General features: G+C 39.9%; 3 protein-coding genes across 4 annotated transcripts in view; 1 reads left to right on the top strand and 2 right to left on the bottom strand.

Annotated features, from left to right (window-relative positions):
• Positions 1 to 18598, bottom strand: part of LOC132911091 (optineurin-like) — a 428401-nt gene that overhangs the window by 298516 nt on the left and 111287 nt on the right. The window lies entirely within an intron of this gene.
• The window catches only part of LOC132911077 (potassium voltage-gated channel protein Shaw-like), a 63219-nt gene that overhangs the window by 16717 nt on the left and 27904 nt on the right, over positions 1 to 18598 (bottom strand). The window lies entirely within an intron of this gene.
• LOC132911052 (uncharacterized) overlaps positions 264 to 18598 on the top strand; it is a 56329-nt gene continuing 37994 nt past the window's right edge. For both annotated transcript variants that reach the window (XM_060967384.1, XM_060967385.1), the window contains exons 1-3: positions 264 to 786; positions 13415 to 13857; positions 16604 to 16896. In XM_060967384.1, coding sequence (XP_060823367.1) covers positions 619 to 786; positions 13415 to 13857; positions 16604 to 16896 — 904 coding nt within the window. In that variant the 5' untranslated portion in view covers positions 264 to 618. The remainder of the gene's footprint in view (positions 787 to 13414; positions 13858 to 16603; positions 16897 to 18598) is intronic.

An 18598-nucleotide genomic window follows, 5' to 3' on the forward strand; every position in this document is an offset into this window, starting at 1 on the left:
AGCGGTGTAGAAGTGTGTACAAAAGATTAGACGCGTCTACGGAGGGAATGGCCATCTTTCGCCATGCCATGGAATTAACGATAACATTCACGCATCATTCATTAAACGAGGGAATGAAATTGTCTCCGGCCGACGTTACAGCCCGCCCCCGGACTCGCCACCGCTCGCGGTGAGACCTCTCTCGTCGACGGAGAATCTAGCCTAGTTTCGTGAACGTACCATGTTGGCGCTAGCGTCGGGCAAGGAGGCCGGGGTAGGTCGGCAAAACGAGACGATGTACGTTCGAGGGAGGGAACGGACCGTGGTGATAGTCGACGAGGACGCTGGGTGGTGAGTGCCACCGTTACGGGTCCTCCTCGGGTCCAACCGTCAGGACCAGGGACAATTTCTCGGTTCTCCTTCTGTTTGACACGCGTTTTGCCACCGTGAAACGGGGAAAACAACACGAGAGAAAGGACAGATCGATAGAACCGGCGGTAGCGGCGGCCAGTGTGCTTTTGCTTGCTCGCCTCTGCTTACCCCTCGGTGCGTGCGTGCTTGCCTGCCTGCTTTCCTTTTCCTTGCGTGGATTTCGTCCCGTGGGCCAGCGAGGACCAAGCACACGGGGTGCGGCCAACGATGGTGAAAGCCCCGACCATGGGTCCCTCCGCCGGTACCCAGGGGATCAGGAAGATTCACCCTGGCCCCGAAATCGCGATGAATCCGAGGAATCTGCCGACCGCGAACGTCACTACACCTCCCAGCATCCGAACAGATGGCAAGACCACCTCTATATATCATTCTCAGGTATATTAACGTTTTGCGATTCTTTTTTTTTTTTCTCTGACAGGATGTTTTCGATAATGTTCCGCGATCTGTCGAGCCGAACGACGAGCTGCGCGATTCGTCGTTTGGTTTATTTGATTCTTGTTTCGATATCGATGTAAGTTAAGTTCTTCGATCGAAGCTTGTTTTGATCGTTTTCTACTGTATCGCGATAGGAAGACAATTTGACCGAGTGTGGTGAACGGGTCGGGATTGCGACGGCAATTTCCCTTCGCGCTGAGAATCGTATCCCCGCCAATGCGTCTAGTGCGAATCTCCCTTTGTGTCGACTCAGTTTTTCGGCTTTTTTCAATCGCGTTTCCAGCTGAGCTCGAACGCTGTTTTTCGTGATCGTTGATTAAGAACAAATTAAGTTTCAAAGGAGAGTCGATCGTGTCGAACGTTTCTCTCCCTTTTCTCACTTTTAATTACTCTCACGTTTCGATCTGCAGAAGATCGTACGATATAAGGTTTTAAGATCTGTTTCTGTAGATTTACTTTTATCGTTGATTGGTGAATTCTGCGACTCAATGATTGCCAAGTTTACGAAAGTAGAGATTTTAAAGAACGATGCTCTCACTCTATTTATTTATTCATGTACCTTCTTTATCTTTTATTTCTATTACTTTTATTCTTATCTATTACTGTATAGAATCGGTCTCTCTGTATAATCTTTTATTTTTTTTGTTATTATCAGCTGTACTTCCATTTTTCTGTTTTAGATTATTCGACGAGTAATTGTGAGTTTCAATTTATTAAACGATGAATATTTAAATTACACGCATAATGATGGTTAACAGTCGATCGATTGCCACCCTCTTTTTTGCTTTGTCCTTTTTCTCACTGCGGTTAATGAACCAGGAGAGTTATTTTTGATAAAAATTTGTCATAATTTTGCGATTAAGGCAATATTAGAACTTTTTTCGTCTGTGTTTCGCTCAATTTTTCATGTTTACGTGTTTAATCAGTGTCGACTCTGGTTACGTCGTCATTAACTACGATGCTTTATTGCAGAGATAATTAGATCAGTCGAAGCCTATTAAGTAGCGAGCGTCTTTCAAACAGAGTAACAGCTGCCAGATGTTGTTTGAATCTTCAAAATTTCCCTCTAGAACTGAGCCAACTTTCATATATCTGGTGCTTTTCCGGATAACATTTTTAACTGTTTTTTAATTATCAAAATTTGAGGAATTTAACTTTCCTTTATTTGATTTATACGCGTAACAATAATAATTTTATATATATATATATATATATATATATATATATATATATATATATAAAATTTATGTCGACATAAAAAAATAAAAGTAGAATTAATTACTTTTCTATTAATTTAATATTTAATTCTAATAATTGTATGGCTTTCCAATTAATGAATTACTCTGATTACACACCCACGAATTTTGGAAAATTACAGGAAAATATCCTTTTTCAGAAAAACTGTCACTCTATGCGTTTTGACCGAAATTTACGTAGCTACCGATAAAAATTCAAACTGCTAAAAATTCATCTCTTCGTTGTGATCTAACCCCATTTTTTCCCTTCTTTTTTTTTTTCCTTTCTTCTTGTTCGATTCGATTTTTGAAACTTTCTGTGCTATTTCGAGTCCTATTTAACGCGTCTTCGATATTTTTTCATCCAGCTCGATCTTTCAAACGTCCATTCAATTTCTTGCTCACCGTGTCGAGCGTTGTAGCGCGATTTCGAAATTGCTCGATCTGAATTTCTCCGGAGCATTGCCTCCGCCGACCCTATTCCTTTATTTCTTGTAGAATCTCGTTTGATCTTTACAGCGACAACTCCTACCTCGTCGCTCTTCATTTCACACCTTTGTCGTCGTAACGTTTGCAATTCAATGATCGCCAGAGGCTTTCGATGTCGCAAATAAATTATTGTTAAATTCAGCGAAGAGATATTAGGTCGGACCGGCGGGCGGTTCGAAAAACGTGCGGGCGGATTCATGAATGAATGGATGCCGCGATCCTTTCTAAGAAACTCGTAATCTTTTAAATCCATTGATTTATTCGACCTTTCGTTTCATACTCTTATTTCATTTTTTCTTCTTCTTCTTCTGCTTTTTATCGACGTAATTCAATATTATCGCCATCAAGCGGATCATAAACGAGCCAGTTTGTGCTTCTCTCGATGTTGCAATTTCCGCTTCGCAATTTACTCATCGATGACTATTAATCTGATTAATTCCTTGTATTTCCTTCTTTCGATCGATGTTGAAAATGCGAACGAACGTTGAGCGGAATTCGAAATGAGTGAGAAAAATGAGAAAAATTCTGTTAGATTGCTACGAAACGAGAATGCAACAATGATCTTTATTACGAGAAGAATCGAATCGACGGTACGCAAATGTAATTTGTGCAAAATAAATTAAACGTTCGAGAGAATTACGATAAAACACGGTTAGCCATTTAAGATATTTAAATTATCGTCGTAATAGAATTTTAGGAAATTTAATTCCATTATGTTCTCTGTCAAATAGAATATTGAATATTCGAAGATAATAAAATACCAGGGAATTAATTAAATCATACTTTAAATATTCAACGCGTGCATTTCATTATAAAATCTTTAGTGAAAATGCAAGATACATCGAATAGCTTCGAAGCGGCCTCAGAACTAAACGAATAAGTTTTTAAAGAAACTAAACTTTTAGTACGACATATTTTCTTGTCCATGATAAGATCGAAAGATAGTACGGTGTAACAATGTAACTTTAGGGATATTTTAAATCGCGAATTAATCGCGTCATTTAAATATCCATCCACGTATACCGATCAGGTAATTTATTCTTTCAAGTTACACCGTTTACGCTATTATTTTATTTATAAATCTTTCATACACCACAGATAAAAGTAATTTAGAGGACTACGGAACAACAAGCTTACGATAGCTTATCGTTATCATATTACGATAAATGTACATGCATTTATGCAACAGTTATATAAATATTAGTACAGAATTGTGCGGTTATTTCTAATTACTAACTGTTACCAATAACGAGAATATACTTTTTATCGTCGAACACCAATTATCAACTCATTTCTGTAGCAATTACACGAAAAAGAAAAAGTAGAATAAGATCGTACGTACATTTATTAGCCTTTGTTCTCGAGAAGATCGATTTTCCGAATACGTGAAATACATGTGCTTGACTAAAATTCGGTTCAATGAATATCACTGGAAACATCTATTATGTTTCGACCTAATACCCTACGCATGTAGATGTAGCTACGTGTCACTAAAAATATTGTTCCCCTTGATAAAAATACCGAGAGCCCCTTATAATTAGGGGAAGTATTATCCAAGCGCGCACAAAGAGTTGGAAATTCAAATTATGATAATAGCGTACTCGATACGCGTTCTTGATTCTCGTCGATAATATTGTTAATGACCTCAAACTCTCGACGAATGTTATTTAGACTTTGAACGAATAAATAATCACATCTATAGAGACCGTCATGGTACATCTTATTTATAGTAAAGGAATCTCGAAAGACAAATTTCATTAAAGATAATGAATCACAAACAAGATGCTTTATGTACCTGGGCTTTTACGTTCACGAGGAACGACCTGTTTTCTGTCTGTATCACTTGCAAGTGATCTATACGTTAAACCGTGCGTTCTCAAGATCAAGAGTCGAAATATTTATCCAGAAAGTTCATAACGCTGTCCAGACATTTTCAGCTGCAAGCTGTCTCGATAACCAGAGTTCTGCTATTCTACAATATATACACAGAGGCTGGAGAGCGTGAGGAACGATTAATTTGTCTCAGTTACTGTAACTACATACGCGATATTAGCTATCAAGAGCGTAAACGACTTTTCTCTGTGCGATTAATTTTCCTAATTAATTTCTCATAATTCTTAACTTTATCCTGCTTCTTTTTCGAACAATTTTCTTTATCCATAATTATCAGTAGAACGTTTTACATTTGTTAAACGTTAAATTTATCTGGTCGAAATGCTCATCCAATTCCAATTCGTTGTTAAATTACTCCGATTGCTATAGCCGAACGAATCGCGTTTAAAGCGACGTGTATCCTTTTATGCAGTTAACATTTTCGATAAACAACAAAGCTTACTTCGATTATTTCCAAGAAAATACAATAATATTGGATTTCTGATATCCGCAGGATGTTTCCCGAAACCATTTCGACGTTCAATTGTGAAAAAAATGTGAAATTTCGTTCAGCGTGCTGAAATTGTGGAAGCAGCTTAATGAAAACCGATGTGTGTGTATAAACGAATTCGGATTTCATTCGACAGCAGTTGAATTTATTCTTTTTTCTTTCTATATGTATAACGCATAAAACTATCAATTCTACGTGTTTACCAACGATAAATTTGGTGTAACGTTTTATGAGATTTTTCGAATTCGGAAGAAGCTAACGAAATATACATAGCTTCCAAAACTATTCGAAAGTACCAAAAGATAAAATCCAAAATTTCGCAAAGATTTATTTTTCACTTTGAATCGCACTTGGGGAATAGCGAAAATTATCTATTACCATTTAATTAAGATATATCCTGGTCGTAATGAATCCCGCGACCGACTTCCCAACAGATTCAAACACATTAAAAACCTTCGGTAAGTATTAATTGCAAGCAGGTAGCGACGAATTAAACCCGGCAGAGGATTGTTCGTTAATAAGGTCTGTGCGACCTCGATCGATAATTATCGCTGGAAATTCGATAAACAATGATACCGCGTAATTCACAAGGAATCTCTCGAAAGGCAGCCTTAAGGCGAGCCAACCATTGAAAGTGTCATAAAAGGCCTAGAAAGCGTAAGAACTCGAGTTAGCTTAAAGCCTTTAATTAATCGTGATTACTGCTCGAGGAGTTCTCGTTTCTTCTTTTCACCCCTGCCATCTGCCTTCGCCCACCTACTCTCTCTTTTCTCCTTCTCTTCCTTCTTTCTCTTTTTTCTCCCCCTTCCTTTCTCTTTGCCCACTCACCCCCCAACGAATAGGAAAGTGCATGACCTCAAATCGAAACTCGCAACTCATCCTCGTGTCATCCTCTCGTCTTTCGAATAAGTGCTCGGTACGCCTCAATGATGCACTCGAAGACTCGTTTCCCGCCGATCGAATGTGGGTCAGTTTTATCGAGAGCGAGCGGCAGACGAACGTACGATAAAGTGTGTGGTGTGTGTGTGCGAGAGAGAGAGAGAGAGGTCTGTTCCATTTTCTCATCGAGGGTTCCTTTTTGTTGATCTTTTCACGCTCGAATTCCAATAAATGGAATTACGCGGCGAGGAATTTTCAGCATCTTCCGCGGATTAGAAAATTTCTTCGTCGCGAGATTATGCTCGGTATGGTTATGGAGAACATCGTTTATCGATGATATCTTCAGCGGATTTCAATAAAACGGTGTCGCTATCCGGAAACAGAATTTATCATCGATTCACTGGTGAAATATCAGCAATGACTTTGTGTCGATTCCCGCCACCGTTCTGTGTAGTTGGAATTAGAAGAGTCGAAGATTTTTGTGATTTATTTATCGATGCTTTTAAAACGACCGAGCATACATAGGCGGTCGATTCTGCTTATTCGTAAATCTTGCATAACAACGTTGTGCAGCGTAATTTCTCTAGCTGGGAAAATATTTATACAGATTGAAATTGTCATGTCCTTTCTCACAGGTGAAATATTTTATAAAAGGCAAAGATTTACTGCGTCACATAACAGCACGTTGCTTTACTGTCACGAGGGGAAGTATATGTTCGCAAGATGTCGCGTATTCTCGAGGACCATATGCGACGGGCACTCGTAACTTTTAAAATGTCCATTTATATAAACAGTTTTCCTCGCTTGACAACCTTCGTCGCGTAACTGCAAATCCTAGAGTCGTGCGTGTATTTCTCTTCTGGACAGTTAAAAGATCGAGGAAACGTACGAAGAAAAATGTAGATATTTTTATCGCACTGTCTTCGGTCTTGCGAAAATGTGATATTGTACGTACAGATAGACAGACGTAGCACGGCATAAAATCGTAATCGGCTGCATTAGTCTAATCCTTAAATACTTCTTTAACGAAGTTTTCCGTCTCAGCTACGAAAAGAGCATCAAACTCGGAGAATACATTGAAACGAACTTGTCGTGTTTCCCTCGAACAATCTTCAAGCACAATCCTATTTATATTTCGTTATTTAATTAAAAACTTGTGAAATTCTAACACACTGTGTACCGCATGGAAGCGTATAAGCAAGTGAAATGTATTAAAAATAAGGTTTCCAGAGATTTAAAAAATTCTGAATGAAAAATTCGTCTGGGAGATACATAAAGGTAGCTTTCAGCACGGTTTTGTTTTATTTCATTCTGCACTTTTCGACGGAAAAATGGGTCCCGTGATTTCTAAATCACGTGTGCCATATATTATCTATCGCAAAATGCGGCACGTTTGTCGATAAAGAATTTCTTTGGTGTGCACGTAAGAACCTCACATCGTATTATCGATCTTCGTTAGAGAACATTTTTGTTCACCTTTTTGCGGTATAACAACAAAGAGAATTATTGGAGTAGAAGCACGGCGTCTGGTCTTTGTGAAACAAAAGCAAAGGAACGATTTTAAAGAGAATAATAAGTCTGTACGCTGTTTCCAACGAATGGAAACGACAAAAGCGATTTTGCCATTTTCGATTCTTAAACCAGTATCCTATCCTTCCCTTCAAGGCGAAATAAGGACGGTTTTTCCCAGAAAGTAATTAACTGTACATCATTTTACAGCCGAAACGATAGTAACTTTTTCACCGGAAAACATTTTAAGCCCGCACCACGAAATTTGTTCCATTGTGTTTAAGAGATACTAGAGATATTATGACGCGCCGGTAACAAACGCACCTAAAATCGATTAACAATTCATTTACTTAAGACAACAGCATTTAGGATAATTACTTGGAACCGTGCCAATTATTATGCAGAGAATAGAAGTTTAATAATTTATTCTTGCATAATCTTGTCTCAATTAATTTCAGCCACTTAAGATGTATTGTAAATTATATTGTTGCAATTAGTTAAAGAGTCGATCGAAACACGATTTTCAAGCGAAGATATAGCGTGCCATTCTTTTGTATTTTCCACAAACTTACCAAACCTTTGCGTATAAAAAGAGGACTACAAAGTTGAAAATAACTGAAAGAACCGCAACAGAGTTAAATCCGAATGTATTTACCAGCAGACCAGTAGGTCGATTTTCGCGCCATCGCTTTTCCCTCCTCATACTCCGCTATTTTCGAAAACCAAATTCTCTTTGAACGTTAATTTCATTCGATAATCGCTCGATAATTCGCGTATTAATCGCGCGGAATCTCCAGCTGGATGCATTATCAGCGTACGTCACCGGAAGGTGTGAATTTTTCACGCGCCTAAAAACAGGCCAGGTCTCTGCAACGCGGGACCATTATCATCGCATGGTCGTTTGCCCGGAATATCGTGATCGTTATTTCGCGCGATATCGGTGCGCAGTTTTCACGGGCGTGGAAAATGAAAGATCGAGGCGTTGGTGTAATTGGAACGAACATGACCACTCGTATGTCCCACCCACCAAAGCAGAAACTCTTAATTAGTCCCTAACGATCAATTATCGTTTTTTCGACGCGTCTCGCGCGAAATGAAAATGTCCTGCGAACGTGGCTGTCGGTGCGCACGCAGTGGCATCGTATTGCAGCTGTGGAATACACATCGATATATACAGCATCCCGATTTTAATTTCCTGCATCGTGTCCTGGCGGTGTGGCTGTCTGTGTCATTTAGTTGTCGGTCCTCGATGTTCGTTAATGCAAGAGGATAACGTTGTCTCCGGTTTTAGTAGCTGCACGGTATCTGAAAACTGAAATTTACGATAAATAGCCGATATCGTTCGTTAAGGAAAAATATTTATCGTTTATTTCTAATGATTATTTCACAGCTCGATATCTTTCGTTAAATCGAACGAATTAATCCATGAGAAAGTTCGACAGCCTTCAGCTGCGTATTAATTCGTCGCATATTCTTTCCAACAATCTGATTTCTCTTCGTCCGAAGAGCGCACGAGATAGTAAAGGAGTGCGGATTAAGAATTAACGCGAAGCTTCAATTTTGCATCGTATACTTGTAACATCTTCAGCTAAGGGGCCGCGCCGTCCTCATCCTCGTTGCCTCTTTTCTCTGTGCATTTTCGAGAAAATTGAATCCCGACACGGCGAACGTCATTGAATGAAAACGAACTTCTAGATCTCTCGTTCCGATTCTGTTAAAAGTCGTGCACCTAAACTACCGCCAGAGATGACGTTCAACGCCTATTTCCCTCCGAGCGATTTCATTACACATTTTCAAAGGCATTGAAAAGCAATTTTTACGAATTACGTATAATCTTTGCACGCTGCTCGCAGCATAGAAGAATTCTCTTTATTTTAATTCTTTCTTCCGAATTAATTACTCGCAAATTGTTCGAGTAACACATATCCCAAGTAGAAACGCCGTTTTGCATTTTGTTGCCTGGATAATTTCTTTTGTCGAAAATTTCTTCGCCATTATTAGTACCGACCAGTTAATACGTGTGAAGTTCGTAAACGCAAAACAGTCTGCTGCCGTATTTAGCTCATTATGATCAGTTCCCCTATCGGAAATCGACAACAGAGACGGCATTAGACTTGCGTAATTTCTCTTGCCTTACTGTCGTCGCTTTTGTACCCTTTCTTGCCCGGAATGTTCGCTACATACGCGCTGAATAATGTTGTGTTTCTTACAACAAAACGTTCTAAATTTACGTTTGCTGGGGAACCGGGAATGCGGGAACCGAGAATAGGGATCTATAGCACGTTTTGGTCAAAGTTGAGTCAGCGGTTAAGTATTGTTCTACGGACGCTGTACATCATTTTAGTACACACAAGTTGTAGATATTTCGTGGAAAGGCGACTTAATGTTCAACGCAAGAAACGCGTTAGACGCTTGAATCTTATAGAACAGTGTAACTGAAAACTCGTTTTATTTCGAGATGCACCGAATGCGCTTTTGGATCCTTATCGTTTACCATTCAACTTTATAAAAATTTGTATCCACGTTACAATGTAAAACTTGTCGCTTCTCCCTTGCGATTCCTTAATTTTCATAAACTTTGCTCAAAATTTTATTGTTTTCAGCAACTCTAACTTCTTCATTCGATATAGAAGTTTCTTATCGGTCACCGTTCTTTGCGGTTCTTCCACTTCTCCCGTCTCCCGTTCGCTTCTTTTTCGCCCATTCTCATTCCGAGCTTCTTAAATGCGTTTTCCGAACTGCCCTATTCCCCCGCAAGCTCTCGAACTCTCAAACAATTCTAATGCCATTCGATAAGTACGAATCGTTCTCAGTTGCGAATTAAAGAAATTTGGAAAATGTTAATTCAATTTATACGCGAAGTTTAGACGTAAGAAAATGTCAAAGATCGATTGTCGAAGTTCAGAAGAGTTTTGTCCAAGATATATCCGATCAAAGTAAAATCACGGAGATCTCGTAAGTTGGGTTACAAAAAGAAATAAAAAATATTTCCTAAATGAATGGTTTCGATAGAAAACGAGAAAGAATATCGCGAAAGTCGATGGTCGAGCTTATAATTCTTCCTTGCAATTTAGTATCGAAACAAAGATGACGAAACTTACAAAACGACGTAATAAAATGACCATCTGCCCTGAGGTATCCTGTGTGTAACCGTGTTCGTACATGCACCGACATTGAACGCGATAAGCAACGTTCTTTCGGTCCGCAATAATGGGACCTTTGTGACATTTGAACAAAGAGACTTTGAAGATGCTCGCGGCGAAGCGAATTTCCTTCGATCGACCATAAGCGGATACTGGAAAACCGCTGAGAAAATCCATTTTATCGCCCTATGTAGCCATTTTCGTGGCACGCCAACGCTCGCTATTTCTGTTTGGTGATTTTGTCCCGGCCGTTTAGCGTGGTAACGTTCGAGCAAAATGGAATCCATCGCATCGAATTTCGTCGTTCGAGTGGTAATCAACTTGTTAACCTTTGATCAATCGGTCCCTGGTAAACGCTACTGTTAATCTCGTTCCGTGTTTGCAATTTGCGTTAATCTTGCGGAATCTGGCCAATGGTATGGGAAATTGATCTTTAGTGACGGAGAATTGGTTGGTTTGTAAGTTTGCACGACGCTCGGCTTCCCGTGAAGTTCGTTAAAGGTAAAATGTTTCGTGTGTGTTACTGATTTAGGGTATACAGGGTGTTTGTTTGTTTTAAAACAAAAGTTGAACTAATTTTACTCGGATAATTGTATCTGCAATTTGTTTTATTTAACTTTAAACTCGCTACGTTTTTAGATGTTTGTAATATCGGTGAACACGAGACTTCAATTTTTGTGTTTATAATTTCCTGCTGTAATTGGCTTAAGTCGCGGCTAATTCTTCTCGTATTTTTATTAAAATAATGAACTCGTAAAAAGAACGGTAGCAACTGTCTACTTGTTTAAACTTTCCTAACTGTTATTACTTTTCCTCCCGTCATTTCGCTGAGTTACGGGTAAGCTTGGAGCTAGCAACTCTTTCAGCACAGTTTAGATCGCTTCGCGTTTTACATTATTAAACGCAAGCTTCGGAGGTATTGGCCACGTTCTGAACGAGTTTCCAACACCGTATTTGTTGCAATCTTCGTACTTGGTAAAATTATGCTTGAAACACTTTGCAAATACATTATGCATAGAATTATACATAGAAACAAGAAAATGTCGAAGAATAGGTATTTTTGGTACGTAGAATGTTCGTCAAAGTACAATCGGTTTAAATTCCAAAGGAAATTGGCGTGAAATAGAAAGTTTGAGGTACAATAATATAGCAATAATACAATAATAAGATAAAACAAAGGAAGGAGAACTATGCAAAATCTCTATAACTCTTTTATCAAACTTTTCCATACAATTTCTATACCGAGTTTCGCTCGAGCCACCTTCAACGTTTGCAGTGGTGTAGGTACTCTATTAACCGACCCGCATCGTGCCCGTTTCGCAATTTAATCAGCCGTTGAAAATACAGAGAGATTGAGAGAGAGTGAGCGAGGTTACACGGTGCGTTCGGGTCGACACGCTAACGATATAAATGTCCTATTCGAATGGCCACTGGTACGTCGACGCATCGGTCGTTTGAAACACGCGCTCGGTCCTTTTAAGTCGCACGCTCCGTATCAATATTCCGCGTGACGCTAATAACGTTACAGTTTCTGTTCCACGCATGGTATCGATCTATCCGGAAAATCGATAGAACGCTCAGATGAGACAAATTGGGACAGACGCGTTAACGCGGAATAGAAGAACGTTCTCCTCTTCTTTTTCGTTTTTGTTCCTTTCCTTTTTCCACGAGAACGATTAAAAATTAACGAGTATCGGCGCTCGCTCGAAATACGTGGGATGATAGTGATTAGCTTGGAATTCGATAACGACGTTAGAACGCCAGAAAAGATATCAGCGTACAGTAAACGCGTGAGAGTTTGAAACCTACGAATGTAAGTACCAGTGATCATACAGAGCATACAGTTTGATTTAAGGAAATCAAAATGAAATCGATGTACGATATAGAGTGGCAAACGAACTTTCATGTAGAAATCAATCTCTATGTTATTTGCAACGATGTCGATTCGAATTGAAATAAAATCACAACGCAACTGCAAGTCGGAATTTTGCGAAGCCAATTATAAATCGACGAGTATCGGTGATCTATCGAATATCGGCATGTGCAGACTTTCGGAAGCTCGACGTGATATCATGAATTTCATGGAAAGACGAGAAGCGCGAACAGGCAGAACGCATTCTGAATGAGAAACGAAATAGATATAATTTCTCCTGCGAAAAAAATATCTCCCTTTTTACACGAAGAGAAGAACCGTAATTGGTGGTTAACTGGGATGTTTTATCGATTTGACAAATTAACAGGATTCGCAATTCGCGATGGCGTAAATGAGGCTCATAAATCTGGACGAGCAATACTGCCGAGGTGTCAGTTGAATATCGATATTGTCAGTTGTTAATTGATCTCTGTTTTAATGACTGAAATCGGATCCCAATGAAATGGAAAGAGGGACGTTTAACGTTTTTTTGTTTGCGTTCTTTTTCGATCACTTCTTGAAATTGCTTTTATCGAAGCTTGTTATTCAAAGGATATCACGTTCGCGTCGGCATCCTATGTAAAGATATGCAGCACGTCCGTTAATCCTTTAACGCTCGTTTACGACAGTCACAAGATGTAGCCATTTTATTGGTCGATGGCTGGTTTCTTATCTACCGAAAAAGTATAAAGGCGTGGACGAGTACGTAAGGATCGATATTTAAATACAGCGACTATAAAGAGTACATATTTACGTAACATTGTATTTATCGTACGAACGTGAAACGTACGACTCGATAAAGGAACGTTTCGTTGAAAAATAAGGCCACGTGTAAATACTCTTTGTAGCCATTGTAATTGAATAGACGCACCATATGCGTCGACAGCATCAAACGCGTTAAACTGGCGCTATAGTATCGAATTAACCTTTGTTCGAATCGTGGTCCGACACTTTGAATCGAAGCCTGCATCCTCCATCGATTTTCCACTAATCAGAGCGAACGTTGTGTGGGTGACAGGTGGACGTCTCGACCCAGGTGGATCTACACGGTGGTTTCGGGGCGCCTGCTGGCAGCATCAGCACCGACTGGGATCGCAGGGCGACACCGCTTTATTCACGCGAGGACATTAAAGAGCAGTATTGCATAACCAGCCGGCAATTGGACGCGGTGGAGAAATCGGGTGGTGGGTTTTTCGGATGCCTGTCGACCAGGGGCCCGTCACCTTGCGCCTCCGCGAGGACCTCGATTCTCTCCGCCTGTGTGAGAAGCGTGCCCAGCGATGAGAACCTCTGCGACGCCCCTTACCCCCGACGCTCCCTGCAGATTATGTACCGTCAACCTTATCCGACCTACTCGAGGGGTTTGTCTCGTTACGATTTCGAGGACGAGGCCGACTGGATCGAGAGTTCCTACTTCCGGCGCAGACCCAGGTCCTTCTGCACCGTCCCCGATCCGAAAAGGTGAGCTTCTAAACATTTGATATTCGCAGACGAGATATTTCAGGATGCAATTTCGCTCGCGCGATATTACGGCTGAGATACATCGTGGTGCGATGTCGTTCGTGTTACGTTTTATACGGACGAGACCATGGTGATGGTCAGAACAGATGAAAAATTGAAAATGAAGAACCGCTGGAAAATGAGATCCGCAGAGATTCTAGGGTAATCGTATTTTAGAAGAATAACGAGTTTGTCACTTACATGTTTTTCGATTCTCGTAAGCCCTATGCGCGTCAGAGTTTGAATTATCGCGGCTATCGATCTTGATACACCTGTGATTCGATAACAAAACGATGTTTAAATGCAACTTTCATGCTTCGGTTTATCTATATCGCTCTTTCTCGAAATACCTTCGTTATTTCTTTCATTTGCGCTGGCCATTTTATAAAAAGAACGAAAACTCGACACAAGCCATTCGGAATGCAAACCAGGAAAATATAAATAAAAATATGACACAAAAAGATAAATATCTCTTGCGTCGCAATTCGTAAACCATTGTTCGTAGAAAATCTTTGGAGCGTCTACTCGTATACTTGCCATAAATTGTGACAAAAGCAAAAGGAGGAGAAAGAACGTGTTCGTCGTGTCGTAACTCGTTAATATCGAGTCGTACGACGAAATTTAGCATCGATAATATTCCGAGGGCGTAAAAGAGGTTTACCACACCGATGAAATATCTCATCGTTCACGGTGGCGTGATTCGTCGGCGTAAATATTCCGAAGTGGTACCGAGAGAAATTAACCACTCGGAATCTGCGCATAAAATACACGGAGACTCCGATAGAATCTTAAGAAGATGTTTGGAAGTTCGTAACAAGCCTTCTAACGCGACACTTTCACGAAACCTCGTTACCAACGAGGTTATTGTTGCAAGGGAAAGGCAAGTGATTACGGGTTTGATGGCGTGTTCAAGGGGTTTGGTTTATTTCTGATTGCTGCCTTCGCCGGCGTACAGAGAGCAGCCTTCGCCGGCGTTGCTTCAAGGCCGTCACCGATCGATGAAAAATTATGTTCCCTGATGTACACGCTACCGTATTTAGACTTTGGTTACGCGTCGATGCGAAGATAAGCGGAAATAAATGTGGACACGTGACTCTGATCGATTTTAGAAATTATTACGGAACTTAATGGCAGGGAAACGTATCGACGTGTTATAGTTAGCATTCGCAGAAAGTGCACGCCTGTTTTATCTTGGATAATTGGAGCTATCGTTAGAACGCGTGCCACTCGAAATCGCGGATCGTGTATGGCTCGTGCACGATGGTGCTTCATCTCATTTTGATTGACAACTCGATCGCTGGACTTAAAATCCTCCAACTTGGATACACGAAGCGTGCTCGCAAATGCCTTTGGCTTACAACAAATGATAGATAGCGTTGAAATACTCTGACAGCGTATCGAAGAAAGTTGCCAGTAAATTTGAATATCACTCGACACCGTGAAAGCGATATATAACGTGTCGGATAAAATTACACGGTTGTCAAAAGAACAGGGAATAAGTGGAAACGAGATTTATTTTATTAAAATCTGAGCGTAAAGAAGAAGAACGGAGCAAGATTGCCACGCATCCTTGAGATCATCATGCTGAAGTCTAAATGCAATTTATTTAGGTCGTTGTTGCAGTGTCGCAGAGGCAACGTTGGCGTCACCCACTTTTCCCCCAAGATAATACCTGTCACACGCGAGGATCGGCTTCTGGCCGACACAATGGAAATGAGAATGTAACCAGCGTGCGTGGCAATATCTCCGTGGCATGGCGTTCTCCCTCGCGTGTTAAATAAAAAGCTTGATGTCCCCGGGCAGAAATAAATGTCTATCGACTAACCGGTTAATTAAGCCTTGTATCCACGGCAAGGAAGTTCTGCCCGGCGTGCTTTTATCCTAATGTCATCCGGTGGAAAAAGCGCGACGTGCTTTCTTTAGATCGTTAGCGCCCCACCCTTTGTCTCGCGATTATGAAACGTTCTTCCGCGACACCTGTTGGATCATCGTACACGCGTGTGTAATGTCATTTGCTGCTGCTTTTCATTTTTTTTTTTTTTTACAAGACGAGGCATCCCTCTAATTCGTACAATTGCGAAAAAGTATCGCGTTGTGTTTGACGACGACACGGTGGATTCGTACTTGGTTTCTCTTTGTAAAGATCGCGAACAAATAACACGAAACTAATCTGATTATCTTTTAGTTATGGATTCGTTCCTTTTATCGCAAACTCGCGCTTTGCTTCGCTCACACCCCGACGTAAATTCGGTTTCGTTATTACAATGCAAACCTTGAATGGTATTTCTGTGTCCCATTGCAACAGCGTTCTATACGCTAACCAAACTATCACGTAATATACTTTTCTGTCATTTTGAATAATGAAATATATTTCGCTGTTCCCTTTATCATTTAATTACGAAATTTCTGATTTTCAATATCCTTTTACGTATCCTATCATTTTATTCAAATGAATCCGTTCGTTTCCAACGAGAGTCGTATACATCGTAGTATACATTTGCAATAACGTGAATAAAATTTCCCCGTGAATTTATGTAGATTCAAGGAATAAACAAACAACGCGTGCTTTTATGAAAATGAAACTTTTGAATATTCGGAATAGGAAGAATTATAAAAAAAAAAAGAAGAAAAGAGACGATACAAAAATATGGGAATATTTATAATTCGCGAATAATAAGCGAGCTTCTGAAACTGTTCTCCGTTATAGGTACACATGGCTTCCAGAGGACGAAGAATCGACGAAATTGGAGGGTCCTCGACCTGTATTGCCCCCAGCACCCCCGCCACCCACCGCGCAAGTACCAAAAACGAAGCACGTGAGTTTCGCGAGATCGCACACTCTTACGTCGTTTGACGCTGCAAGGAGCAGAAGCCCTCCAAGGCCGCAGAACCAGGAACGCCTTATAGATTCGCAGCCAACGATACAGAACGCAATGCTTCCTTCGGCCTTACCCTTGATGCACCCGTATGCCACCAACGAGACCCGAGTTATTGTCCTTGGTGAGTCCCTTTTCCATCATGCAAATACAGCAATTAACGCTGTGGCCTGCAGTAATTGCGCGTGAAGTAACTCGCTGTGCGCGTATTTACCGTACGTAAAGTTAATTAATCAAAGTAATATAATTTGTCCAATAGTACAAGATCAGGATACAGTATTTTTTATGCAGATAGAATATTTTTAAATTGAAAAATTTGATGATAGTTGAAATTTTCAGATTAGTGAAATGCTCAAACACCCGTTATAAACTTTCGTTTATTCCATTTCGAACTTTTAATTGAAATAATTCGACCGTTGGGTAATTGCGATTGAAATAAACCAAAGCCAGAATCGGATGGCTTGTCATGGGATGGTATAAGGGATGATTTATCGTATAATACGCGGCATTCGGTGCTATAAAAATGTCTCATTGAAATTTCTCGTACTTTTCACGAGTCTCGGCGCAGCACCTTGGAGGTCAATTTTCACGCTTTCACACTTTTTTACGGCTTACTCGCAACTCGCTTTTCTCGCGAACTGTGCAAGCTTGATGGTCCTTCGCAAGCACATACACATTTACCCCATGTAACGGAATAGGCCCTACGACGTAACTTACAGCTAAGGCCGTAGATTGGAACAATAGCACCCTTTAGAAAAAACGTTTCAATAGGATGCGGCTTGTTTGAAATCTTTCTACCCTGAAATCAACGCGTATCAAGACCATCGAGTTTCGTAAAATTTAGAACTCGTATAATTAAGGAAGCAGAATTAATAATAATAGTTGTTCGAAGCTGAAATTTTCGAGAAGAGTTTAATAAAGCTCTTCCTCCTCCTCTTTGATATGAAATTTAATTATTAATTAACACCTCTGCATCTGCATTATTATATCATACGCATATTTATATATTATTACCGATATTAATATCATATTTGAGTACAACTAAAGTGTCCAATTTCCAATGAAATGTAATATTTAGTTAATATGTCTATGTACGAGACAATATATGTCTGTTATTTCATTAAAGTGCTAATAAATGCACTTTATGAAAATATCGATGTATCGCGTAGCGTGCTATAAACGCATAAAGATAGTTTAACAAACTAATTTTCTGTTATTGAATAACGTTACGAACTCGTGTTGAAGCTTTATATATATATTTTCCCATCATTCATTAATTTTGAATTTAAATTAATTATGAAATTAATTAAACGATAAAATTTCATTCTATAGTGCTTCTCCGTTTCGCAAGTAACAGCATGAAACTCTTCTTCTCGTTTATTCTCTGGCTTCGCCATAATTCAGAATGAAACTGCTACGTGGAACTTTAAGTCTTCAATGTTGTAAAGGTTTTTAAGAATGGAGGAGCTTGCCTTTAGTTTATTAATTATGAGAAACCCAATGTACGATAACGCGAGCACAAGTTTTGCTCTCGAACGAAGTGGGAACGGAAATCTTGAAAAAGTCGGACACCTTGATGACACTTCGTCAATCATTCGTGATTAAGAAACAGCTTATCAAAGTGAAATAGTTCTATTGTTCTAGCACGAACTGCGATATAAAGCAGTGAAAGCCGTGGAAAATAGGTGTCGTAAAATTATATTCTCTACGTAATAATGTCGCGGAGAGAAAAATAATATTGCGCATACATCGCCATTAACAACGAACAGACAACGATGCTACGTTTTTTATCCTCTCGGAACAAAAAATCGTAAAACGATATGGAA

This window comes from Bombus pascuorum, chromosome 10 (assembly GCF_905332965.1).
Source record: "Bombus pascuorum chromosome 10, iyBomPasc1.1, whole genome shotgun sequence".
NCBI classification, from domain to species: Eukaryota; Metazoa; Arthropoda; class Insecta; order Hymenoptera; family Apidae; genus Bombus; species Bombus pascuorum.